General features: G+C 45.1%; 1 protein-coding gene and 1 long non-coding RNA gene across 2 annotated transcripts; one reads left to right on the forward strand and one right to left on the reverse strand.

Moving 5' to 3' along the window:
• Positions 1 to 245: 245 nt before the first annotated feature.
• LOC132250932 (uncharacterized) lies at positions 246 to 10,729 on the reverse strand. The gene is made up of 2 exons (XR_009462650.1): positions 10,552 to 10,729; positions 246 to 616 (listed from the first exon to the last, which is right to left on the reverse strand). It is a non-coding gene; the product is annotated as an uncharacterized LOC132250932 (long non-coding RNA).
• On the forward strand, positions 10,721 to 25,104 carry PDK4 (pyruvate dehydrogenase kinase 4). Its single transcript, XM_006271681.3, has 11 exons — positions 10,721 to 11,007; positions 11,645 to 11,786; positions 14,037 to 14,108; positions 14,467 to 14,651; positions 15,528 to 15,617; positions 16,229 to 16,306; positions 17,035 to 17,111; positions 18,565 to 18,663; positions 19,718 to 19,828; positions 20,518 to 20,631; positions 22,169 to 25,104. Exons 1-11 carry the CDS (start codon positions 10,875 to 10,877, stop codon positions 22,310 to 22,312), a joined length of 1,245 nt encoding a protein of 414 aa, XP_006271743.1. The 5' UTR covers positions 10,721 to 10,874; the 3' UTR covers positions 22,313 to 25,104.
• Positions 25,105 to 26,978: the final 1,874 nt, after the last annotated feature.

Here is a 26,978-nt window from a genome sequence, read left to right on the forward strand (position 1 = left end):
TGTGTACCCCTACGTCCGACTGGCATTCACTGGCCCCTCAGGGTGGCTGCGTTCCTTATGGTCGATCTGGGTGGAGTCTGGTGCCCTTTCTTTTCCTGCCTGCCACGACTTTGAGTATAAGAAGAAGTGTTATGAAAAGGGAGGTTGTGACTACCTGTCCCACACCCAGATCGATCGTAGGGGCTGCCCCAGTGCCCGGGGTCCCAAAAATGGATACACAGGAAGAACCCACATAAACCAATCTCTTTACTTTTGTTCACTTTATTTCTTTCGAGTTCACTGAAATCTTATGACCTTTGTCCTGTTCATCTTCTGGACATCATCAAGGTCTGGTTCCTGCCCTTGGGGTTGGTTACCCCCTCTCCAAGGGTCTTCAGCAACTTGCCTTCCCCAATCTGGACTACTCCAGGATACTTTGTATCAGATCCATGCTGGCTTAATTGACCGAGCGTGCCGCCTAACGAGAAGGAGAATCCCCGCTGGGGCAATCAGCTGGGCAGGGGCGTGGTCCTCACAGCTCGGGTTCTCTGCTCGTTTCTGGTCCAGCCTTGGGGATCCTCTAGGTGTCCACTCCCCTCCTCTTCTTGAGGGAATGCCTGGCCCTGATCTGGGCTCCCTAGCCGGCGGGGAGACAGCAAGGAGAGAAAGAGAAAGAAAAAAAAAAAGAAAGAAAAAAACCCCCCATGGCAGACAGTTCAGGCGGATTCACCTTCTCTGCCGCTCCTAAGGCCTTTCCCAGTCAGCCTTCTGCCGCCTTGCCTCTTCCACCCTCCTTTTCACTCCTGCAGTGAGGGTGCAACTGAGTCTTCAGGGTCTGGCCATGGGCTTGCCCAGTCTTCCCCGTCTTGGCCCTGCAGGTTCCGCTCCCCGGCCTCTCCCTCCTGTTCTCCCATCATCCTTCTCTGCCTCCCCCGGGTTCCACCCCCAGCCTCCGGATATTGCCCCTGCTGCAGATTGGCACCAATCCGCTTCACCTGGCAAGGGGGAAAAGCCGAGCAGGTGCAGATGGGGAGCTCCTGTCGCAGCATGGACATCGCAACATGTCGCAGTTCATGCCCCTGGTTGGGGATACACCCTAAGTGAGTACCCTCCAGACTCTCACACTCTTGATACTCAAACCCTGTAGCCCATTACAGAAGCTTGATGCTTGGTTTGAAAGGATCCAGATTTTGCCTTAGTTTTTTACTAGTTTGAGGATAGCAGTACCTCTGTTATACTCTCTGGAACAGTAAATATAATCTTCTTGTGTACCAAGAGTAATAAGGGACTACTATCCAATTATATAAATATTATTTGTGTTAGGCAGTGTGTGGCAGAGCACCTTTGGGGGTGCTCGCCACTTGAGGGCTCTCACAGGCTCCGAGGGGAGACTGCTTTGGAGGAACAGCAGGGGAAACCTCCCCCAGGTACCATTTTAAGGGGGGAGGTGTGTGGCAGGGCACTGTGGGTGCCTGCCACTTTAAGATCTGAGCCAAGCAGCCAGCAGGTGCTTGATTGTGGCAGCCATTTTAGATCCCTGGCTGCCTATATAAACAGATCAGTTGCCTGCTGGCAGGCCAGGCAGCAACACTGCCTGGCTGCAAGGCTTCATGTATCATCCTGGAGAGGAAGCACCATGACCACGTAGGTGGGCTACCCAGGGGTAATGCTGGAGTGATGGAGGAAGCGGAGAGGAGGCGAGCGGTTAGATTGCTGGAGGAGGCAGCACGGAGGTGAGCTTTGATTGAGGAGCAGTATGGAGAATCAAGCAAATCATCTGAGGTCTTGTGAAAATCTGCAATGAAGACAGTGACTGGTGAGCTTACAGAGGGCGTTGCTGAAGAGGAGGTTGGGATTTGTTCCACGGTTGGCCGGTGGGGCAAGGTGGTGCCTTCGGAGACTAAGAAGAAGAGCGATGCTGAGTTGCTAGAAGGTTCCAGAGCGAGGGCGGGCCAGAAGCAGAAGCAGAGGCAGAGCGAGGCAGAGAGCAGCGAAGCTGCAGGGAAGGTTCCAGAATCTTCCTATTGTTTGTGGGGAAAAGGAGACCCGCAAAGAACTGTTAAACTGCGTGTGAAAGCCACTCTGAGCCCTGAGGGGGTGAAGGGGAAAACAACCATGTTAAGAGCAGACTTTATGATAAGGGTTCTTTTCAAGGACTTGAAAGTTAACCCTAAAGATTTAAGTTGTGTGGTGATGTTTGATAACTTTCGCCACTGGAATATTACCTTCTGGAAGCAAGAGGCGTACTCAGCCTTCTGGGCCTGGTACGCCATGGTGGCAGGCAGTGAGGACTTGTGGCCCGGGAGAGGGTGCTGTACTTTAAAATGTACACAGATGACTTAGAGCCCAAAGATGTGAGGAGATTTACTGGATGTGCAGGTCCAAAAGATCCTGGATATCGAGTGCATCTTGAACCAGTGGCAAATCTGGACCAGGGCATGGAGATCCAGAGTGGTCCTAGAGGAAGCTCCGAGATGCCCCGGTGGGATGAGGCACCTGCCTTCTGTGGTGCCAATAGGGCCCCACCAGGGGTACATAACCTATCACGGCCAGCCTAAACTCTGCAGCAGGTGTGGCTTGGAGGGGCATCTAGCTGCGTTCTGTAGCCTGACCGTTTGCTACAGGTGTGGCAGCATGGGGCACCAGGCCAAAGTCTGTAAAGAGAAGCTGAAATGCATTGTGTGTGGAGGTGAGGGGCACCTGCAGCGCCAGTGCTCACTTTCCTACAGAAACAAGGCACGCGAGCCACACGCAGCAGAGGAGAGGAGCAAGCAAGATCCAGGGGACACGGAGGCCAGTCATCTGGACATGGACAGCTTTATAGTCAAGGAAACAATGGGAGCAGAGCAGAGAGACAATGTGATTGAGGTAGCCAACCACGTCACCGAGTAAGAAGAAGAGCTACAGATGGAAGAGAACCAGAGCGAGGGAGCGGGAGAAAGGGCACAAGAGTCTAAGCCAGCAGGCATGGACCTGGAACTGCCTGGGGATAAGGAGAAAGAGCCTGGCTCAGTTAAAAGAAAGAAGAAACATAGTGTGAAGCCAAAGAAAAAGAGGGTAGAGGAGGAAGGGGGGAAGATCTGTGAGACAGAAGGGGGAGCGCTTGGAAAAGAGGGGGGGGAAGAGTGGCGATCTGCCCATGGATAGACGAGATGTTGAGGAAGGTGGAAGGGAGGAAGGTGTTGGTTTCCTGAGCCCAACTGTGACTGAACACTTTGCAAGGGCTATGGGAATGCGAAAAGTGGGGGGAGACACTTCAGAGTTAAGTAGTGGCACAGATGAGACATATGATGCAGGGTTCTCTTTGGAAAATAGCTGTTATGGCTCTGATCTTGACATCATTAAATGTAAGAAGTCTGAATGGGAGGCAGAGGTGGGGCATCATACACAGAACCTTACAAGGCCTGGGCATGCAAGTGTTGGGCTTGCAGGAGTGCAGGATACCATGGGGGAGGAATTATAAATACTTGGAGAAGTGATGGGGGGTGGGGCCATCATGGTGCGGGGGTTCAAACGAGAATAAAGTTGCAGGAGTGGGGTTCCTGGGAAGGGAGGGAGGCTTGAAATTCAAAGACCTGCAGGACTTGGAAGAGGCGAGACTGCAGAAAGCAGTGGTGGAAGTTGAGGGTGTGGATGTGATGTATAATGTATATGCCCCAGCTGAGAGAGCGGAGAGGGTGCACTTCTTTCACAAAATGGGCATGTGTGTGGGGGGTGGAGGACTGTGGATTGTGATGGGGGATTTTAATTGCATTATTGAAGAGGGTGGGTGGATTGGGGTAGGGCAGGGAGTGGGGATAGATAGCACTGGGAAATGGCTGAGGGGGTGGATTAAAGACGAGGGGCTCTGGGATGTTTAGGAAGGGATGGGGGTGTTTACTAGAGTGGATTCTGGTGGGAGGGGGCAATCAAGAATCGACTTTGTCTTGGAGTCGGAGTGGTTGGAGATCCATAGCAAGCGACTGGTTGATGTAAGCTTCTCAGGTCATTGTGTCTTGTGGGTGGAGGTCGGCATTGGGCAGGGGCTCAAACAGGGGAAAGGGGTATGGAAATTTAATGTTTCCTTATTGGATGATACCCAAGAATGCTATGCCCTTCAAAGGGCATACTACCAGTGGCAAACCTTGAAGCCCTTTTTCCCAACATGGTGGGACTGGTGGGTGGAAATTAAAGGGCACGTGTGGGAGTGGTTTGATGGCATAAGGAGGAGGCGGGCATGACGGAAAAAGGAGTTAGCGCACTTGCAAGGGGAAGTTCAAGTTTTATGGGAAAAATTAAAGAGGGGGGGAGTGGTTAAAAGAGAATGGGAAAGGGCAAGAGAAGGAGTGCAAAATTGGTTCTGGAGCAGGATGAAAGAGCAAATGTTCCTGGCCAAGGTGGAGTGGGTGGATGAGGGGGAGGAATGGGGGTGGTTTTTCACCTTGCGGGTGAAAAGGAAAAAGCAGGTGATGGGGGTGGTTCACACGGCCGACAGAGGGATGGTGGAGGACGTGGAAGGGGTTTTGCGGGAGGTGACCAGATATTATAGGGATTTGTTTTGCAAGAAAGCGGTGGAGCGAAAACAATGGGAGGGTCCAGTGGGGAGGTTGGAAGCAAAGGTGGAGGGGCGGGAAGAGAGGGAGGGGCTGATAAAGCAATTGACGGAAAGTGAAATTCTGGGAGAGTTGAGAGCAATGTTGCTAAAGAAGACACCGGGAGGCAATGGGATCCTGGTGGAATTCTATTTGAAGTTCTGGGACTTAGTTAAGGGGGATCTCTTGGCCCTGTTTAGGGAATTTATGGATTAGGAATGGGTAGGGGAGGGTGTTGTGGTTCTGATCTACAAGAAAGGGGGCCGGGAGCACATCAAGAATTGGAGGCCAATCACTTTATTGAATTCAGAGTATAAATTATTTTCTAAGATCCTAGTAGCAAGATTGGGGGAGGTGTTACCGCAGGTGCTGGGCGGGGAACAAATGTGCTTGGTGCGGGGGCGGCAGATGACACAAGCACACTGGATGCTCCGGGATACACTGTCATATATTTTTGACTGAAAGTGGAACACGATAGTTGTGAGTCTTGACTTGCAAAAGGTGTGCAACAGTATTGGGCACGGGTTTTTGTTTCGGGTTCTGGAAGGGATGGGGATGCCAGGGAAATTTGTGGAGTGGGTACAGGCACTTTACACGAGGGCAACAAGCTGCTGCTGGTGAGGGGTTTCCTGGGGGAAGGTTTTGGAGTTGACTCAGGGGTGAGACAAGGGTGTCTGCTGTCACTGAGGCTCTTTGTTTGTACCATTGAGCCTCTGGCGCAGTGAATCAGGGGGGATAGGGTGATCAGCAGGGTTAGAGTACTGAGGGGGGGAGGGAATTAAAAATCCTCCTATACATGGATGATGTGACATGCGTGGTGAGGGATGAGGTGTCCCTGGGAAGAGTAGTGAAACACACAAATGAGTTTGGGGAGGTACCTGGGCCAAGGGTGAATGTGGACAAGAGTGTTATCCTGGCGGTTGGGAATGGGGGATTTGGGGAAATTTGGATTGCGGGTAGAAAGGGAGGAACTGAAGGTATTGGGTGTCTGGATGGATACCCAGGGGAAAGGGAAACGGGCATGGGAGATGTTGGAGGGGAGAGTGAAACAGATGGTGGGTTTGTGGGGCACACGGGGTTTATCATTGAGGGGGAAAGTGCAGGTGATTAAACAGTGACTGTTGCCAATGATTTTGTACACGAGGATGGTGTACCCCCCTTCCTGGCTACAGGCCCGGCGAGTCCAGTGGGCCTTGTGCCTCTTCTTTTTTGGGGGGAAAGACAGAGAAGGTGGCTAGGACAGAGCTATATAAGGAGGAAGGGTTGGGGGGATGGGGTTTCCCCAACATGGAGGTTTTTGTTTATGTGCACTTCTTGAAGATGGTGGTGAGAGAAGCGAGGGGAGCACTGGGGATGGTTTCCAACTTCTGCAGGTTCTGTGGGGCAAGGCTACTACGAAGGTTGGATCTGTTTGGGAGCGGGTGGAGAGGGGCATGGGCTTGTCAGATGTCACTCCCTTATGCGCGACTTGGAACTTCTGTTATGAGGGAAGGCTTGAAGGGGTTGGGGCTCGAAGGGCTGGGGGATGCCAAAAGAGTCTTCAATTTCATGAGGGGGAGGCAGAGGATGACAGATGTGGGGGAGCTGAGATCGGAGCAAGTCAGTAGGGTGTGGAAAGGGCTGGTAGGGAAGGAATGGAAAGGGGAGCACAAGGAGCTGGCGTAGAGGGCCATGCGAAACACTTTGCCAGTACGACAGGTGCTCTATCGCTCCCTTGAGCAAGTGCCCAAGGGAGCTCTGTGATGAGCCTGAGTCAGTGCCACACATGCTGTGGGACTGTTTTTTCGCACAATGGGTGTGCGGACAGGTAGCCACCTATCTGAAGGATATAGGAAGGGGAATGGGAATCACCCTCAAACATTTTATATGGGTTATCAGAGGGGATGGATGGGACATGGGGAGTGAGGGTTTTGATCACATGCACCAAAGTAGCACTATGGAAAGTGCGCTCGCTGTTGGCACTAAAGGGGTCATGTTTTTCCATGGTAGAGTGTTTACAGTTAGGGATGCACGAGCTGGAGTTTTATAGAGGTAGGGAAAGAACTATGATGGAAGGAGGGGATGCAAAGCTGTGGCAAGGGCTGGACTTCAGAGGGTTGTTCCAGCCCCGCATAGGGATAGGTTGAGTTTAAGGTAAGGCACTTTGTGCCAGAATGGGTGGGTGAGGGCTTGTGTATGGGATACAGAGGGGATAGGTGATTTGCACCAAACGTTTTGTTTTTCTGGTTTATGTACTGATGACTGAACCTGTTTGTATGTAAGAAGCAAAGTGTAATTTGTTCTCGATAGATACCTCTGTGTCATGTTGGCCAATACTGGCTACAGTCTAAATGAAGTTGAATATGATGTAAGTTATTACATTTGTATTATGTAATCCTTGAAAATCTTATGTTGTACTTGTTTCTGTGAGGCCTCTGGGGTCATTTTAGACTGTCTGCTTTTGTCTGTTTTCTAATAAAATGTGTGTTTGTTTGTTTGTTTTTTAAAAGTATCATCCTGGAGGTAAGAAAGGAGCTGTAAGGGATGGCTAGGAGGCTTCTGGTCCTGGGCATGACCTAAAACTGCACCCTGCCAGGAGTGGGAGGCCTGGTGGGGCTCCCAGTGGTGCAGGAGCCCCCAGGAAATGCCAGGCCACCTGAGCCCTGTGTGGGGTGTAAGACCCTGAGGAAAGGTAGTTGGGGCCAGGCATGGCTACAGCCACCTGAGCCCACCGGGGAGTGAAGCCCCATGGCCCTGAGTAAGGGGGCGGTGTGGAGCCCCAGTGAAGGGGAGTAGGCCCAGGTATGTTTCTAGATGCCTGAGGCTGTAATTTGGGCCAGAGGCTGTGTAAAGGGGGCTCAGCCTGAGAGAGAGGGGTGAGTCCTGACCCCGGTAAGTCCTCCTCCGCTGGGAGGCCGAGTGTGGGTCAAAGGCAAGATCTATAGTGAGCACAATGACATGCTGCTCCTGGGGGGAGTGAGAGTCCCCATGAGACCCCGGAGCACCAGTTGTGGTGCGTTACCCCAGCTCCCACAACTGGGCGGGTAACCCCTAGTAGGGGCCAGAAGGTGGACCCTAGAGAGCAAAGGGGCTAGTGGCTAAAGCCTGAGGTAGAATACCCTTGACTGGTCAATGCTGGGGCCAGGACCAGAACGGTAAAAAGGGCCAGGACCCACCATGAGGGATGCCCTGAGCTGAGGGCCTGGGGCTCCGACTGGCCTTGGAGGTGAGGCCAGGGCCTGTGTGACCAAAGGTCCCGGGGGGACCACGCCCGAGAGGGGAAATGGTTTCAGGGAGCTAGACAGCCCAAATGAAGGAGGGATAGGCCACTGGAATGGAGGGATCTTAGAAGGATTGGAGGATTCTGGGGCCCAGTATGAGGCTGGTGAGATCAACAGCTGGATGCCATCTGTGAGGCATGGGCTGCAGTGTAGGGAACGTATGGAGCCATAGATAGCGCCCCCTGGCATTGGGACAAGAATGGGCAGCCTCCTGCCTTAATTAACATCATAATTAGAGCACGGCATGGCAGGCGAGTCAGGTAGGTGGCATGCCCAAAGGCAAGTGGGGAGACTAGTACTGTGGCTAGGTGGGGAGCCCCACTTTGCCACACAGTGACAGCAATTGTGGTGCTTGGGTGGGGACAGGTGAAGAATTAATTCAGAGCAGTCTAACTGACTGGCACAGGTGAATTTAGTGACAAGATTGTAGCTCAAAATCTTACTTTGAGAGTTGTCAATCTTAAGGTTCTTTCCATGTTTCCAGCTACCAGAATGGACACTCATTAATGCTTCATAATTTAAGCCCAATTGTTTTTTACCTGTCTGCATGACATCCATTCTAGCCTGGCAGGCAGCTTAAATTAAATTGCACGCGCACACAATGATATCTGAACAGCCTCCCCCCACCAGTATAAGCTACTGACAAGAGTGGTAGACCTTAATTAAAGAATATAAACTTGTATTTGTTAAATGTCCTTATTCCATATATACAATTTCAACACTGTTATTCTTGTGACAATTTCACAGTGGTTTGAAAACATTGTGCAGCAAGAACAGGACAAGAGAGAGGTAAAAAAATTAAATGGCAAATGCATAAGGAATGGAAGAATAAGTAGAGCCAAGAGGAAAAAAGGCCTCAGATGAGAAAAATATCTGATAAAAGTGCCAGAATAAATCTAAGCATGAGTTAAAGTTCTTTGTTCTGCTTTTGACTTAACATGCAGACAGTTCTGATAAGGACTTCCTCTCTATTGAAAAATAGATGATTATTATATAGAGAGAGAGACTATACTTCTTTATAGCATAGCTTTTATTAAAATATATCCTAGATGTTGGTCATTAACATAAGGACTATCATGAGAATCCTTTGCTGGAATTACCAGCTTCACTTTTTTTTTTAATTGCATTTCTTGTTCATTATGCAATCACTTTTCTTTGTTTCGAGTCAAGTTAATGTCAGGCATGTGAAAATGCTGATCAGTGGTGGAGGTCAAAGTCCTCTCCATAAAGCAGGTGAAGTGCAAGGACAGTGCAAACTTTTCCCAGCCCCAGTTGCAACCCGGAGAAAACAGGTAAGAATCAGCTTAGTCAATCCATCCTTAGTTCTTGTAGAAAATGCAAACAAAAGGTCACATGGCCATTGTGACCCAGACTGCCAAATGCCATCAAACAACCCTCAGATCCCATTACTCTTTACCCAGGTTGAAGTCTGGATTTATTAAGAACTTATCTAGTCCCCCTGCCTTGTCACTTGAGTTCACATTAGAGTGTTTTTTGTACAGACCTTTTCACTTTCAACATCCACAACAGTAGCTTCACAACCAAATGTAAGACACAGGGAAATTTGAAAAACTCATGGATCTGTACACTCCTCTTAGTCCCAACCCCACAGCACTAACACCACAGCTAGAGCCAGGGGCAACACCTAGGGGGTGCACAGGGGTGCAACGGGATCGGCAGCCAGGGGACCCGCCCCTGGTCAGTGGGATTGGCTGATGTCAGAGGACGCATGTGACCCCCTGACTCAAGAGGCACCAGACACCCATGGCTAGAGCCTTAAAGTGCCTGCAAAAGAAAACAACCCAAGCCCTACTAAGCAGCCTGCAGGATTGAACAGAAGTGAAAAACAGAGGGGAGAGCAACCCCAGACAGAAAGCTGCCACTGCAGTAGGTGACAAATTATAGTTTCAGCCCCAAATTCATTAAGACTTGCACACCCATGCTGTAACTTTTAGTACTTTGTACTCCTCTCTGCCAAGACGTTTTCTGACTGGACACTCTTTGGATCAGAGGCTGCCCTTTATTGCACCCCATGAGTGTCACTGAGCTTGAAGGACATCCCAACACCACCGGGATTGAAAAAACGTTTGGATCATTCCTGATGCCTGCTGACTTTGGAGCCAGAGAGGTAGTTAGCCATGTTAGTCTGAAGCCACTCAGATGGCAGGGTAGAGAGCCACCTTTGGAGCCAGACCAGCGAGACCACCAGGGCTAGCTTCTCCACCCCGCCCAAGAAAGTTCACTTATTCATGCGGTTTCCATTAGGCTTGGAAGAACATTGCCAAAAAGCAGCCCAGCAAAATCATAGTGCTGCGCATGGACAAGGAGGGGCCCACTGGAGATGTGGAGGCTCTCAGGATGTCAGCACTACTCATCGTTTATTAAAAGGTAGTTGGTGGTGTTCGTCTGGGTAGGGCAGCACCTCAGACACCTATTTGTCCCAAAAGGTATCAGCTGCTATCTCATGTCCCTCTGACCCTCTGAAGGTGCTACTCTGGCCTTGCCAAGTGATGTTATTGGTACCGCAGTGCCGCTGTGCTGGGGGCCTCCAGTGCCCAGCGCCACAAACCTGCTACAGCGACGAGCCGAATCCAAGCGATGGCCCTGCCCCGCCCCGCCCTGTCCTCAGAATTCTAGGAAGAGTAGCTTTGCCCCGCCCTCTGGAAAAGGGGCGGAGCCGAGCCGTGCCGGGATCCAATGGGAGCGATGCCAGACCGGGCCGAGCCACGCGGTTGACTCACTTTGGAAGGCTAGTCTGGCCAACAGCCAGTAAGGAGCGGAGTCCTCGCTTCCTGGAAGAGGTCCCCGGGCGGCAACGTCACGCGGCGGGGGTGACATTGCCCGCGCGTAAACAAGGGCAGAGGAAGGGTTGAAGCCCGCGGAGGCCACACCCGCTCCCTGGGCACCCCGCCGCCGCGAAGCGAGTGGGCGGGCCGGGGGCGGGGCTTGCTTCATGGCCCCGCCCCCGCTGCGGGGCAGTAAATAGCAGCGCATGTGAGTGGCATGAGCCAGAGCGGCCCGTTCGCCACAGCTGCTTCGCTCCCCGGCCCAGCCCAGCGGAGCAATGAAGGCGGCCCGCATAGCGCTGCGCACAGCCGCCCCGCTGGTGGCGAGCGGCCCCCCGGCGCGGCGGGAGGTGGAGCGCTTCGCCCGCTTCTCGCCGTCCCCGCTCTCCATGCAGCAGTTCCTGGACTTCGGTAAGAGCCGGGACGGGGGCCAGGCTGTCCTCGCCTTTGGTACCTTTGCAAAATACAGCTCATGCGATGTGCTCTGACACCCCGGGGCGGGGGTGAACAGCCCCGGCGCTGTCCCAGGCTGTCTGGCTCCCACGGTATAAAGGTGCCAGGACGTGGCTGCCTAGGGTTCAGGTATCACTGCACCCAGGTAGGCCACCTGTAGAGGCAGGGGTGGCACTTGGGGGGCTATAGCAACCCCAAAATTTGCCTTATTTCTCCCCCCCCCCATTGCCACCCCTCCCAGAACTGCCCCTATCCAAACCCCCTGCCTCCCCCCTGGGCGGTGCAGCTGAGCCTGCCCGGCTCCCATCCACAGAGGCTTAGCACATGCCCAGCCCATGGGGCCCATGTCCCCTCTGTATAACGCAGCCCCCACAGTCTTCTGTCTGGCCCACCTCAGCCCTCCCCCACCGGGAAGAGGCTGGTGCCCACCCATATGTAGAAGCCAGAGATCCACCTGGGGGCAACCCAGCCCCGCAGTGCTTCCTCAGGGACCCCGTACTGCCGTGATTGCAGAAGTGAAAGGACCCTGTTCTGAAATTGGATCCGAGAGAAGCCGGCTCGTGTGCTGACGTCCATCCCTGGGTTTGCTTTGCAGGGTCGGTGAATGGATGTGAGAGAACCTCTTTTGCCTTTCTGCGACAGGAGCTTCCCGTGCGGCTAGCAAATATCCTGAAAGAAATTGACCTCCTTCCTGTTCAGTTGCAGAGCACTCCCTCCGTCACCCTGGTGAAGAGCTGGTAAGTATCTAGGATTCCGCCAAAGTCCTCGTGACAGTGCCCTGGAGCCGACGACTCCAAGTTATCACTGTCTCTTGACCAAGGGATGAGAGTAGTAAAATTAGGCTAGACCACAAGGTAACTGAAACCTTTTGGGAAGTAGGCAGGAAGGGCCTTTGAATGGCTGCAGTAAATCTCACTGTGTTGCAAGGGCATAGAGGATGTTGTCCTGTTCCCCTCAGCCAAATAGTTAAGTTGCCATAACTTGTTGCTGTCTAAATGTGTGTGTGTTTTACAAAAAAAAGTGTTTACAACAGACAGATTTTATTTGCCAGCTGCAGAACATCAGCAACAACATCAGAAGAAATAAAATCCCAAATACTTCTGTATTCCCTACAGAGGAACAGCGCTAAAATGTAGCAGTCCACAGTGAAACGTAATGTCTCTGGGTCTCTGGTAGTCTGGTGCCAACATGTCACAGAATTCAGTGTGGCAGATTTTAGCCTGATTTGTTGGCTTGTGTAACAAGAACAGCAGTTGAAGTTTCTATCAGACTAACTAGAAAGGTTGTGGAATCTCCATCCCTGGAAATCGTCAAGAGCAAGTTTTGAGAGACTCTTGCTTGGGATGGTCTGGTCACAAATGATCCTGCCTTGGGCAGGTGACCGAAATAAGGGCATTTTTACATGTGCTCTGGGGGGTGGGGAGGGGACGTCGTCTTTAATTAAAGCAGCTTCAAGAGCCACTCTAATTAAAGCACCACAGAGCCTCCTTTATCATCATCCCCACGCTTCAAAATGGCAGCAGAGATGCTTGAATGAGAGCTTGTTGGAGCTTTAGTTCAAGCACCCCTGCTCCCATTTTGAAGTGTGGGGATGCTGATACAAGAGACATGAGATGCTACTGGAGCACAATAATTGGCACGCTCCAGCAGACTCAATTTTTAATTGAGTCTATTCCAATGTGCTGTAACTACAGTGTCAGAGAAGCCTCCATGCTTATGTACAGGCACCCTAAATGACCTTGTGAGGTCCCTTCCCTCTCTACTTTCCTATGATCCAACGAAAAAGATGTGTCGTGATTAACTCCATGGAATACAAATTGTATGTCAAGGAAACGTTAGAAGATGTCATAAAATAAACTTAGTCCCTTCTCACCTACACCAGAAGGATTTAGCCTACGTAACTGATTGCTGTTGATAACGGATATGCCAGACAGAGCACTTTCATGTTCAGTTTAGAGTTTGTAGGAGTGGCTTACATGACAGTAAACAAAAAGTCTTTTGTCTGGATCTAAAAAAGGACTTGGGTGCCTAAAGAGGGACTTCACCATTTAGGTGTGTAAATCCAGATTTGTGATTGCCCAGGGTTAAGGTAATCTTTAGAGTTCCCCAGCCAACTGCAGATGTATTGCTGCTTATTTCCAGATCTGTCCCAATCTTGACAGAGTTGAGCAGCTCAGAGTTTAGCACAGTTAATCCTGACCAACATCCCGGAGATTAAGCACTCTTCTAAATTCCCTGAAGACTCAATCCAGTAGGCATTCTCAGTGTGTGTTTAACACACTGACAGAATCAGCTTCCTTGCAAAATGATAGCAGATTCTGCGGGAACAAGATGAAGGATCTTCACTTGTCTATAAAAAAACATCTGGTGGTTAGTATCCCAAGAAGTGAGACCCAAGTTCAATTTTCATCCTTCTGTGTGTTCCATAAACAGTATTTGGAGTAGAACCCAGGTGTCCTGCTTCCTACTTCTGTGATCTCTGCTGTTATTGGAGGGGAAAAATCAGAATTGCCTTGCTGTGCATTAAAATAAGAATGAGCCTTGCAAAAGATGATTCTGGGTGATGTTCCCTAGGTGGATGGAGGTGCCTAAGCCCTAGACGGGTGCAGATTTCAAACATCTCTAGGTGCTCAGTATTTCCTCTTGGCCAGCTCTAAATGACTCTTTGTTCTGGATCCCACAGAGGCATCTAACTTTCCCCATATCCTCTCTAGGGAGCCTGGGTGCCTAATACAGATTTGGGATTCCAGTCTAGGTCCAGGCAGCTAAAATTGGGCATTACAGTACTTACCCATTGGGTACCTAATTGGATCAAGTCATTTGACAGTGATGACTGGAATCAAATCAAGTCACTTTGGGTGGCTCATTGGAGCTATGACAACTTATTCACTTGTTAAGTAGTAATTTCAAGGATGACTTTCTCTGCTACTTCTGGATTGATAGCAATTAAGTAAGCAGCCTGTATTTCTTGTGATGTCTCTCTTTAGGTATATGCAGAGTCTAATGGATCTAGTTGAGTTCCATCAAAAAAGTCCAGATGATCACAGGGTTTTATCTGAGTAAGTGTCTCTTTTTTTTTAAATCAACTTCTTAATTTTGCTTTCCCTCTTATCACAATGTAGTGAGCCTGAAATGACAAATATCAGGTTACCAGAATCATTAAGTGACTAAGGACTGACCCTTTGTTTTCATTAAAACTTTCTATATTGTGTAGTATTTCCCAATAGAACTAAAGCTTTAAAGGCAGCAGTTCCATTGCAAATCTCATTTGGCAAGAAAAGATAAATTTTTAGCAAAAAATGCTTTTAGTAAACTTAAGTTTTGTTGAAAGGCGTTTTCTCTTTGTTTCGTTTTGTGTTAAATTTCCATGTGGTCAGTCTCAGTTTTCTGAAAATATTTTTTTTTTTATTGATCTAGCTTTATAGATTCACTCGTTACAGTCCGAAACCGACACCACAATGTTGTCCCTACTATGGCACAAGGAATAATTGAATACAAAGACACCTTTAAAGTGGACCCAGTCATGAATCAAAACATTCAATACTTCTTGGATAGATTTTACATGAACCGTATTTCCTTCCGGATGCTAATAAATCAGCATGGTAAGTTGAAGATCCCTTTTCTTGAGACATCTTTGTAAGCCTTTCTAGAACACATTAGAGACTCCATATTAATGAGTCAGAATAAATATTAAAATGACTTTGGTTGTCACTTGGTAATGACAAGAATGAGTGGTGACAGCAACAACCACCTGTTGTTGTCTTGACTCAGTAATAACTCTAAATTAAGGAACGGTTTTTGTGGACATCTAGTGATAAAATCCATGCCTATAAAAATACTTTTAGATGTTGATGTACTAGCAAACAAAATGAAGTTAAGTGTAGTTTGTTTTGTCAGTAAGTGGGAGTTCTCCAGATCAAACCCATACTGGCTGCTTGCAGATGTCTAAAAAATAAAATAAAACAAATGGCGCTTTACTTTAAACTCAGCATGTTACTGTGCCAAGCCTCACACATTCCCTGAAGAGGCAGTGCAATACTTCAGCCTGCCTCTGCAGTGTCTGTAAAGATCAGGTACCTTAGTGGGGCTTTTTTGGCACTTTTATCTAATAGCTGATTGAATCGGCTTTAAGTAAAAGCGCTAAAAAGCCCCCCACTGAAGCTCCCGATGCTTACAGATACTGCAGAGCCAGGCTGAAGTAATGTACTGTTGCTTCTGGTAAAGCATGGATTTATTTGTTTTATATGTCTGCAAGCAGCCTCTGTTCTTGACACTTTCAAGTTTTAAACAGTTTCTTTTGAGGATGGTTTAAAAAAACCAAACAAACCCAACAACCTTTGAATCTTTTTGAGCTCAGTACACGTTGTAAGCATTAAAAGGAACATCCTCTTGGCCTGGGTTGATTTGAATGAACTGACTTTCATAATTAAATTTAGCAACCTGAAGTGAGATGTAACATGAATTTTATTTTAAAACAGCACTTCTTTTTGATGGTAATGCCAACTTGATGCATCCCCAGCAAATTGGAAGCATTGATCCTTGCTGTGATGTGGTGGCAGTAGTTCATGGTATGTAGATTTTTAAATCTCTTAAAGTTTCGATTCATGGCCAACAGATATTCTTGTTTGCAAGTGGTTTGACAGGCAGCCAAGATAGGTTTATCAACCGTGCCAAAAGTGACTTCTCTGTTAACTGCTGACATAAATGTCTGACCTACTTATACGTTTTGATTTCTTGGCTTTAAAGAGGATGGAAAAAGAGCAACAAATCTTAGCTAGTACTAAGATATGGTAATAACATAAGACCTATTTGAACAAGTATTTTTACGTGATATATTGGACAGGAGTGATGAAGTTATTGGTGACTTCAGCTCTGCCTCAGGTGCTATCTTGCACTCTCTAGACAACTGTTTTATAACGCATTCACTTTTATGATAAATCCTAGTGAGGGTACTGAATTTCCATATATAGTTTAACTGCCAACGTCCTAATTCTGTAATAACTGCCAGCATTCTTACCACTTGAAATTTGAGAATTTATGTTTACACATTGCAACACAGCAGATGTCAGCATAGTCGGGTATTATGTGAGGCCCAAAATAAGAAATGGCTATATTATGTAACTTTTTGTTTCTTCTATCTATACTTACACTTGTAAAATTTTATTTTAAAAAAATGTAGATGCTTTTGAAAGCTCCCGGATGCTCTGTGAACAGTATTACTTAACTTCACCAGAACTGAAGCTGACTCAAGTGAATGGTAAGGTGTTTTTAATATTTTATTTGCAAACTAATGTCCCATATCAATAGCCAAATTGCTTCTAATTCCTCTTAAAGAAAGGATCTCCCTCTGTTCCTCTTCTAGATTATTTGTCAGTTCTGTCTGGCTGGTACATATCTTTTTTTTAAGCTAATCTATCTGCTGACTCAGATGCATGCTCTTCTTTCTGCCTCATTGATTTAAATCCAGATACCTCAATTTTTTTCAGTTTCATGAGGAAGAATGCTAACTTTCATGAGGTATGGTTCTTGCAAATACTGAACAGAACAACCAGCTTCACTGCTCTGTATTTATTTAAAAAGCAAGTGTAGATTTGTTACTAAGGAAGAACTTTCTTTGCACATAGTGGTGACACATTGCTAAATCCAGGAACAGCTGAAATGCCTACTATCTATACATGTTTTGCATCCTGGGTGGTTCACTTCCTTTATGCATCAAATGTGTTTAAGACTTGACAAAACTATAGCAAAGCTAAAAGCTGAATAATTTGAAGTTGCTTAAAAATAACCTGTTCATAAAATGGCACTTACCCTAAGTGTTTGACCAACAGAGGTTGTTCATTTCCTTTTCTTTATATTTAAAAAAAGGCACAACATTTATCATCTTTTCTGTAACATGACATTATTATTTACTCGTAGTAGAACTTGAGAAAACAAAACCAACAGTTCTTCTTCCTCTTCTTAAAAACGTCCTTGTTTTCCTCTTAGGAAAAGCGCCGGGACAAGCCATTCACATAGTGTATGTTCCTTCTCACCTTTTCCATATGTTGTTTGAGCTATTTAAGGTATGTATGGTTATGGTTAGATAAGAGTACTTCCCTCCCACAATCTCCTGAGCAAGAACTCATGTATTTCACTTGTATAACCAAAACTGAAGAGATTAAAATTTTGCTTAGTCTATGTCCTAGTTGGTAGGGCTCTCCCCTCTGTCAAATGTGAAGCAGAACACTTATGGAATGTGGCGTATGTATGGTCCTGCAAGAAAAGAAGATGAGGCAGCAACGTAAGGTTGCAGAATTTGGTGAATTGGCTGAAATGGCTTCTTTCTCTCAAGCCATTTGCTGGGACACGGCTGTTCTAGCGTCTAAAAAATAAATCTACTCTTTAAAGTTATAATGTCTGAGCTTCTCATCAGGCGGATGTATAGCTTAGTTATTATAAATGTATATTGGGTACTCCTTCCAATTTCTTCAGTCCCAGATGAAGATATACATAGAAATAGCTTGAAATGAAGTGCAAGTTTTCTTTAGTTTCTGCTACAATAAATTACCAAAGCTAGGTACTGATGGTATATGGCAGATTGATTAGTCTTTCCCATCAAGTCCCTGTGCTAGGCATAAGTGTCTTGAGAAACTTCAATATAATGAGTGCACCAGTAAAGACCTTTTGTGGCTGATACCAATGGCTGATTATTAACCAACCATATCAGCTGATGCCGATATGCAGCCCAGCAGCTTGGAGAGCTGTGTCCAGCCAGTAAGTCTGTGGGGAGAGGGGGGTAAGGGGCATGGGTGGCAGGGGGCAGACTGAGACTGAGGCTCCCATGGTGGGTGAGGGAGTGGAGCAGGGACAGGCACTGCCTGGGTGGGGCATGGTATGGAGCCATAGGTGGCTTGTCCAAGGGGCATGAGGAGAGGGTACAGCTCCCTGCCACTGCACACACCCCCAGGGGAGGCAGCCTGTGCACTGGGAAGAGGCTGGTGCAGCCCACCCTCATCCCACACAAATCCAGGGGGAACATGCCCCTCCATGCCCCTCTCCTGGGGGTGCATGCAATGGTAGGGAGCTGTACCTCTTTTTTTCTCCAGCCCCCTAACAAATGAACTGCCTGCATCTCCATACCACATCCTGTCTTGCCTCAGCTGGGCAGTGCCCCAAGTGTATGTAGAGTGCCTGCCTCTGCCCCACTCCCTCACTGCGGGGGCCTCAATCTGCATCCCTTGCCCCCCACAGACTTACCAGCCGGATGCTGCTTACCCAGCTGCTGTGTTACATTCCTAGCCATATGCATGCTGTGGCTTCACGCATGCACGTACTATTTTATAAGTGACATTATCGGCTACACCAACAACAACAACAAAAAAAAAGGCGATTGCCAACAATGTCAATTTTCCTTTTATCGGTGCTGATTCAGTATGAACTGATACATTGATGCACCTCTAAATATAATTTTCCTTATACTTCTGTAGTGACAGTTAAAATGAAGTCTTCTGATTTAACGTTTTAATTTTCTTATAGAACGCAATGAGAGCAACAATTGAGTATCAAGAAAGCTTGTCCTCACTTTCTCCAATTGAAGTAACAGTTGTTCTGGGAAATGAAGACCTAACAATAAAGGTAATCTGGTTGATTATAACAGCTCATATGTGAAATAAGATCTGAAAACATGGCAAACATTATAATAGAAAAATTTGGGTTGTTGTTTTTTTGGGGGGGGGTAAACTATAGACCAAGGTTACTATTTACCAGAGAGGCTTCAGTAGATACTTACTCAGGATGGAGGTTATTTATCAGAAAAACAAAATCCTGACTTAATATTAATTATATTACTGCTAAAGCTTTGTAGTATAATAGTTGCTAATGTTGAAGCAGTACTCTATAGGGCTGTGTGAAGCTTCAGGTACTGATTTGATTCAGTAGCCAAATCTCCAAATCTGAATTCAAATCAGGAGACCAAGAAAAAGGTCCGAATCACTTGGGAGATATGGGCAGTCCCCACTCGCCGCCACAGGGAGCTGGACCCAGACTCCATGCCAGTAGATAACGGGTGGGGGCTGAAGGAGGGGATCGTGGGGGAGACCCCAGGCACCCGCCCCTGCCCAGCCCCAGCTGCCGCTTCTTTTGGGAGGAGAGGGGAAAAAGCCCGAGCTCGCTGGGTCCTGCCAGACAGGGGGGTTAATCCCTGCTGCGCACTACTGTCTTGCGCTGCTTGGGGCTCTGCCACAAGCCTCCATCCGCTCGCTCTCCCTGCCCCATCAATAGCTGCCCCAGCTCCTGGCTCTTTTTTTTTTTTTTTAAAGACCGCTGCTGCAGCAGCTGGTGAGTGCAGGGCTGCCAGGGTTTCTGGGGGCTCATAGCAGAGCCCCCCCATGCAGCATGGGGCAGTGGGGATTTGCCCTTGCCCCCCCTCCCCCCCCCCCCCCCGCCTGGTGGCAGCTGGTGAGCACCAGGCTTTTTTTAAAGAACCCAAGGCTGGGCAGGGCAGCCATGGCGGGGGGTAAATCGGGCATGTTTGACTTGGCCAATTTTTCAACAGCAGCCAAATTGATTCTGGACAGTGATTCAAATCACTGTCCCCCAAATTGGCCAAATCTGAATCCGAAGCAAATGCTAGCCACTACGCACAGGCCTAGTACTCTAAGTACTCAGCTTTTCTTTCTGTTTAAATCAGATCTCTGACAGAGGGGGCGGTGTTCCTGTGAGGCAAGTTGAGCGCCTGTTTAGCTACATGTATTCTACAGCACCAAGGCCAGTGATGGATGATTCTCATAGTGCTCCTCTGGTAAGATATCATAGAGTCCCTCACAGCATGCATTATAACAACTTAATACATAAGTTTAAATTGCACACACCTATTTTACTCAATGTAAGACGTTTGCAAGGTATCCAGATATCAACTAAACTTGGAAAATTCCCACTTGCTTGGAGAAGAAACAGTAACAGGCTGCATCACTTCCTAACTTACCTTTTTAACGCAGTATTCCCTCTTCACTTCAGGCAGGTTTTTGTTTTTTTTTAAACTTAATACTGTTTTGGATGAAAGGATTTGCTTTTTCCTTGCATGTTAGTTAAAGGGTTTTACCTAAATTTTAAGAAGAACCTCAATTTGCTTCACCCTTTTTTTGCACTAGCTACATGGTACAGTCCTTAAGCATGAAACTCCCAAACTAAGATGGCAAACAGCAAAATTCTAAGCTTATCTCGCTAGCACTCTGCAAAATGCTGGTAGGAAGAAGACTGATCTAGAAAATAAGTTAATTAGTTTAAACACTTTCACTTTTTATGTATAATCTCCCACTCACAGACTTGCTTGCATAGGTGCTAGATGACATGGGTTAATGCAGGTTTCTATAGCATTCAGATATTTTACAAGAGGTTTCTTTCTTAGTTGTATTGAGCTCTGATACTGGAAGGATGCTCAGACTTAGTGGAAAAATAAATCTTGACTCTACTGTACCTTTATATTTCTAGGCTGGCTTTGGGTATGGCTTACCAATTTCTCGGTTGTATGCTAAATACTTCCAAGGAAACTTGAATCTGTACTCCATATCGGGTTATGGAATAGATGCTGTTATCTACCTGAAGGTATGCATTTGTTTTGTTAGAAAAAGTAATTCTGTTGATGACAATAATTCAGTGGGATAAGTCTATGTAGTCAGAGTATGGTTCTGAAGTGATTACGGTGCTATACAACGCTGTGTAGAAATACTTGGGCTAGCTCTGCACACATTGGCTCAAGAAGCAGTATGACTGTTTAGCTTGAATGCAGTGCTGTGCTTCTCAGCAGAGTTCATTAACCTGGATGCAGCCTAGCACTTAACACAGCTATGGTGCTTCCAGTTCCAGAACAAGTGTGTGCAGAGCTAGCTTGCATATATCTGCACAGTACTACTTCACATGACACAGATTCTGGTATGCAGAGTAGCATGTTCACATCTCATTTGGCTTATCCACACAGGATTGCATTGTCATGCATCTCCATAACCTGAGGACTGATTTGGCCTTCAGTTGATAAAAATGTAACTGGACTTAACTAATTTGCTTGTTGGTATTTCTGAAGTATTTTTCAACTAAAATTTAGGACAAGTTTTTATAGTTATGGAATAGTAGTAAGAGTTAGCTAGCACTCTTGTTCCAGAAGTTTGGGTAGACATAAAGCATCTACAAGGGTGTTTCAGAAAGCAACTCTGTTTTCAGAATAAAACTATTTTGTGTGCAGTGGTAACTTACTGGACCACAACACTTTTCTACAGCCATGAACAATGGGTGCATTCAACAGTTCTGTCATCAGTGTTCCCTGCTGTTTAATTTTTTTTAACACCCTCAGAATTTACTTGAGCAGCAGAACTTCATTTTCACCACTGTCATGGCCAGCAGCAAGACTTCTGTTTCTGTAGGCTTATCTAAAAGTAATCCTAAAATACTGTAAAGCTGGTAATCTGTCTTCCTCTAAAAAGAACTTTTGAATCTTTAGATTAACTAAAAATAAAGTTATAGATTGTCTTTTGATGCAATATAGGAAATGGTATAGTGCAGAAGTGTTCCACTTGAAAAAATATTGTCCACTTGAGTGTAAACATCTTTCCTAGTACAAATTATTGCATTTGCAAATGTGAAAAGGGAGAGAGTCTAAAAAATTTTATTGCAAAAGGCTTCTTGATTTGAGATTATCAAATAAATTCTATCTTGCAGTAGACAAACTGGCTACAAAAAGGTTCAAGCCCTATAAAACCTCATCACATATATGGCTTTTCACAGATGAACTAGAAAACCATTTACAGAGATGAATAGCAACAAAGTGGGGTTTTTTTTCTTATATCACTGTTTCAGTGGCTCAGGACTTGAACCTTAATACATGTATGCAATACATGCTCAAGGTGCCTGTTATTCCTTTTCCATGATATACTGAGAACCATTATTGTCCTGGAGTAGTAATTTAAAAGACATTGTTCAATACATTCAGTGTAGTAGAGGCAATATCTTTTATTATATATTTCCTCTACCACACTGGCTGCTTGTACTTTTAGACCAACATGGCTACCACCTTTTTATCCCTTGTCCAGTAAAGTAATTATTGTGTTTTGTGTGTGTGGTTTTTGGTTTTGTTTTGGTTTTTTTTCAGGCCCTCTCAACAGATTCAATAGAAAAACTCCCAGTATTCAACAAATCTGCCTATAAGCATTATCAAGCAACTTCAGAGGCAGATGACTGGTGTGTCCCCAGCAAAGAACCAAAAAACCTAGCAAAGCAAAGCATAGCTATTTGAATGAAGTGCATGTCAAAGGTACTAAGAGGGGATCAAGCTGGCTTTTCAATTAAGACTAGTGCTTGAAAGCATTAGTCTAAAGTGCCTTCATACAGACAGGCCTTCCGACAGATCCTGAACAGAAGAGGAGGGAAGCTCACCCTGCATAAGAGGACTGTGGCATGACTACTAAAATCTGTAGTGCACTCCAGTATAAGCTATACATAAGGAAAGCCATGTGCATCTTTGCCTGTAGTCCTTACAGAAAGAAGCACGCAAGAAGAAATTTACAATGTTATGTGAATCAATGACTTGTAATAAGAGGTATGCAGTTCTTGAACCTGTTCAATCCTTGAAGTCTAAATACTGACAATTGACAGTAATGCTATTGCTTTCCATTTAAATAGATACCAGAGCTTCACCTTATTATGAAACTCTGTACTGTGGTGCATATGCCTGTACTGTATACCTGTGTTCATGACCAAGAGAAAGAAGTCCTGATTTAAGTGTGGTAGGGTTGCAGCAGGATGGAAACCTTATGATGCAGTTCAGTTGGCACTGAGGTGGGGAACAAGTTTTGTTTTTGCAATATAGGAAAGTTCTCAGTGATGAGATAATGTAACTTTAATTATGATATCTTTTGGGATACAAAATGAGGCTATTCCTTTGTATTTGCTCTTTCTGGAAAGATCAGTGACTTGTCCATAAGGTAACTACAGCAATTGCCAGAATGTTTTTAAGGGTCAAATAGAATGGCACTTGGCTATAACAGCCATAGTGAAATGTGTAGTTCACATCTGTAGCAGCAGGAGAGCTGTATTGAATAAGCAGGCAGGGATTTTCAAAGTCAAGTAGATAGGCTTGTGTTGTTGCTCCTAATGACTTTTGTTTTGGGGAGGAAAGGGGGTTGTTTTTATAAGCCCAACATGATAAGCGGTATGTTAGAGTGGTTGTGGGTAGTTCTCTCTTCAATACAGCTACAAAGTTTAGTAGCTCTATAAACAAAACCACCATCTGTAGGTTGTGGAACATGTTTGAAGCTTGTTCATATGTAAATACCTACCTGCTAAATGTGTCTTCTGGAATTTGTATCGAACACACTTGAGCTTAAACTTGAAGTATAAAACCACTATACAAAAGCTGCACTGAACATTTGGAAACTGAGTTGTTGGCAAAAAGGAGATTGTGAACTAATAACTAGAAGAAATCTTCTCTCTAAATGCAGAAAGTTTAGGAATGGAATAGTTTCAAAACATGAACAGCACAAGCTGTTTTTAAAGTAACTTATGTATAGTACAGAAGGAAATGTCCAGGGGATAAATGACTTGGGGAAAATATTCCACTCCCGATCAGCGTTTTTTTTCCCTCTCCCTATCTTCCAGTTATCATAAACGAGGTAAGACTGCTGAGTCCTTGTTAAGCTTAATATTAAGTGAAATTACCGGTCTGATTAAGTCAGGACTGACAATGAGACTGCATTTGCCCTTTAACTACTTTGTTTGTTTGTTTTTTAAAATAAACTCGTGTGATCTTCTTGGCTCAGTTATAAATTCAGTCAGTGTTTCTAAAGTCCAGCACTGCACTAAGATGACTGTGTGATGACTTTGTAATGCCAGCTCAACTTGGCTAGACAGAGGAAGCCAGTAAACACTTTTGCTGTGGACAGAAATTTTAATTTAATTATGTCAATATAAGACCAGAGCTCTTTTACTGTCTCAGCAGTGTATCAGTTTTAATGGTTGCTGTCAGTATAATCTAACAAATTATTGTATTAATGTAACTAGTCCAAAAAATTCTTCAGCAATTTTACTAGAAAGCTTTCTCCTCTACCAGATGTCCAATATTTTGTAGCCCTATTGACTCTGAGTCTTCTCAGCTGGACCCTCAGGGAACTAAAAGTGATTTCTGATACATCCTGCATCTTTTTTAATATATAGAAGACACTGAACCAACTCAGGTTTTAGTTGATCACCTGAGCATAATGATTTAGTAAAGTGAATAACTTTAGTAATCCTAATCTATGCATGGAGATAACTAAAGGTGACCAGAGTGCTGAAACCACTGCAGCACCTAAACACAATAAATAAACTTGAAGATACAATGGACTGACAAAAAAAAAAACCCAACCAAACTTATATTAACTTCTATTGCTGTGGTCAGCAGTAGAATCAAACGTTATCTAGACTATGTAGGGAAGAATGTTTCTTTCCATGCCAGGAAGTGCTTGGATAACTTGTAGATTGTGTAGGTGACATGAAGTCATGAAATGTAACTAAAATGCAGCCTGGTTTTAAGTAAATGCATTATACCTTTCTCTCCCCTTGTCTACTCTCATTTTAATGCCTGAGCATGAGCTATGATCTCATGATATGTAAGTATGTCTTTAATATATAACCACAGCTCCTCCAGGCAGAGACTGGGCATCTTTTTTCTTTAAGCTCCTTGTGATTTTTGGTATAATAATACTACTTCTTAACAGCATCACCTTGCAGTCTATTTACAAAATTTAAAGGGTGAGGTCCACTTGACAGTCTATGCAACATTCTAATGCAAAATGAATATATTTTTTTTTGTTTTTGGTATCGAGTTTTTATTTGTATATTAACACGTTCATAATGCCATGTTTTCAGTATGCATACCATGTCGGAAGCCTATGCGAGTCTGTCTACTTGCGGACTACGTTACTTTCCACTTAAACAATGCAGTACTCTGCTGTCCTTGAACTGTGTGAGATTTTTTTCTTAGGACATTTTAAACCTTTTACTGTATGTAAGATTGTATTATAATTTTACAATAAATATCTTAAACAGTTATTGATTGGTCTCCCCTTCATTTCACTGTTTTGATGGGTGCTCTCTGTGCATGTGGATCTTCAGCTGCAGAATCCACATCTGTCAGAAATGGCTCAACAGAGCTAGTTTGCATCAGATCATAGCCCAGGGGCTATTTGTCATTCTTTGAAAAACAAATCTATGTTGAACTAGATTATAGCTATAAAAATATTCTTCAGGAAAACTGGCTTGAAGGGTTAAACTTGGAGAAGCAGCCCAAGTGTCTTTTAATTTCAGTACTTATCACAGATATTTGTAGCCCACAGCTTTCTGCAATTTGCCATTTAAACACTTGCCAATTTTTTAAACTATTTATCTTTATTGCAGCCTAACCGAAACACTGGCTTAAATCACCTGAATAAGATGCAAGTGACTACTTGCTTTTAAGATTGAGGGAATAAGATATAATTAAAACAACTAATAAATGATCATTGATAAGATCAGCACACAGTTGAGGATGATAAGGGAGAGAGCTCCCTGAAATATCTATTATAACAATACTGGCCTTAAAGAAGGAGAGAGGTAGTTAGCTATGTTAGTCTAAGATCAGAGGGACAGCAAGGTAGATTTACACCTTTATGCTGTGCATCTCTGATATAGTCTAAGCCTTCATTAGCATCAGTTTACTTCATGAGTTGCTTGAAAGTTAGTAAGCTTTTACTGCAGCATTTCCAGGTACCTGCTGAAACTGGACTGCAGGGTTTCCCAGAGGATTTCATAGCATGAACCACACGTTTAATGCCAAACCCTCTTTTAGATGCCTCACTATCTACTTAGTACAAGACTATTACCACAGTAAGTATAACAACTCTACATAACATAGGAATACTTTCTTTTTTTTTCTTAATTTTTATTGGTGGTTGTAGTGGCTAAGAATAATACTACTGTTCCAAAGTAACACTTGCTGGCCTCTTGTGCCAGCTGTTATACTAGTGCAACAAAATGATGGTCTTAGAAACCATTTGAAAATACAGCATAGATCAAAAGATACCCAATGAACGAACTACGGTTAAAAAAAATAAAAATAAAAATAAAAATTTTGTTCACTAACTATCCTTGATACTAGCCACCAACAATTGTCCACATTACTAGTAAAACAAGATTTCTGTATTGTTATATACCCATGTGGCTTTTTTTTTTTTCATTTTGTTGTTGTTTGTTTGTTTTTTCAACCCAAAACTGTTATGACCGCTGACTAGAAAAAGTGCAGCTGTGCAAGCAAGTTGGCTTTCATTGAATAACCCAATAAAATAATTTCCATGAAAACTTGAAGGGATGGGGATACAGAACTGGAGCAGAAAAATCTCCCATATTTTTCCTTTTAGTGTTGCTACTTTATCTCTTACTTTCTGCTCTCATGTTTTTGGTAAAATGTTCTTACAGTGTAATCATAGGAAAACGTGCAGCTGGAAGAGACCTCAGGAAGGTCCTCTAAGCCAATACCCTGCACTTGAGGCAGGGTCATCCCTGTCTAAACTATCCCAGACAAGTGTCTGTCTAACCTGCTCTTAAGCTTCCAGGCCAGAGATTCTACAGCCTCTCTAGGCAATCTGTTCAACTACTTAACCACACTTGTAGTTAGAAATTTCTTCCTAATATCCCTTGTTGCAATTTAAGACTATTATTACTTGTCCTGTTCCCTGTGGCCACAGAGAATAGTCTATCACAATCCTCTTTTGTAAGTGCCCTTCGTATATTTGAAGACTGTTATCAAATCCCCTTGGCATTTTCCAAACTAAATAGTCTCAGTCTCAGTTCTTCCAATTGCCCATCCAAAAAAATTGCCACAACTCATCTTTTTTTTTCTTCTCAAATATTTCTCAATCTGTATTTGGTTGAGAGACATCTGGCTTTCT

Source organism: Alligator mississippiensis, chromosome 5 (genome assembly GCF_030867095.1).
Source record: "Alligator mississippiensis isolate rAllMis1 chromosome 5, rAllMis1, whole genome shotgun sequence".
Taxonomy (NCBI): domain Eukaryota; kingdom Metazoa; phylum Chordata; order Crocodylia; family Alligatoridae; genus Alligator; species Alligator mississippiensis.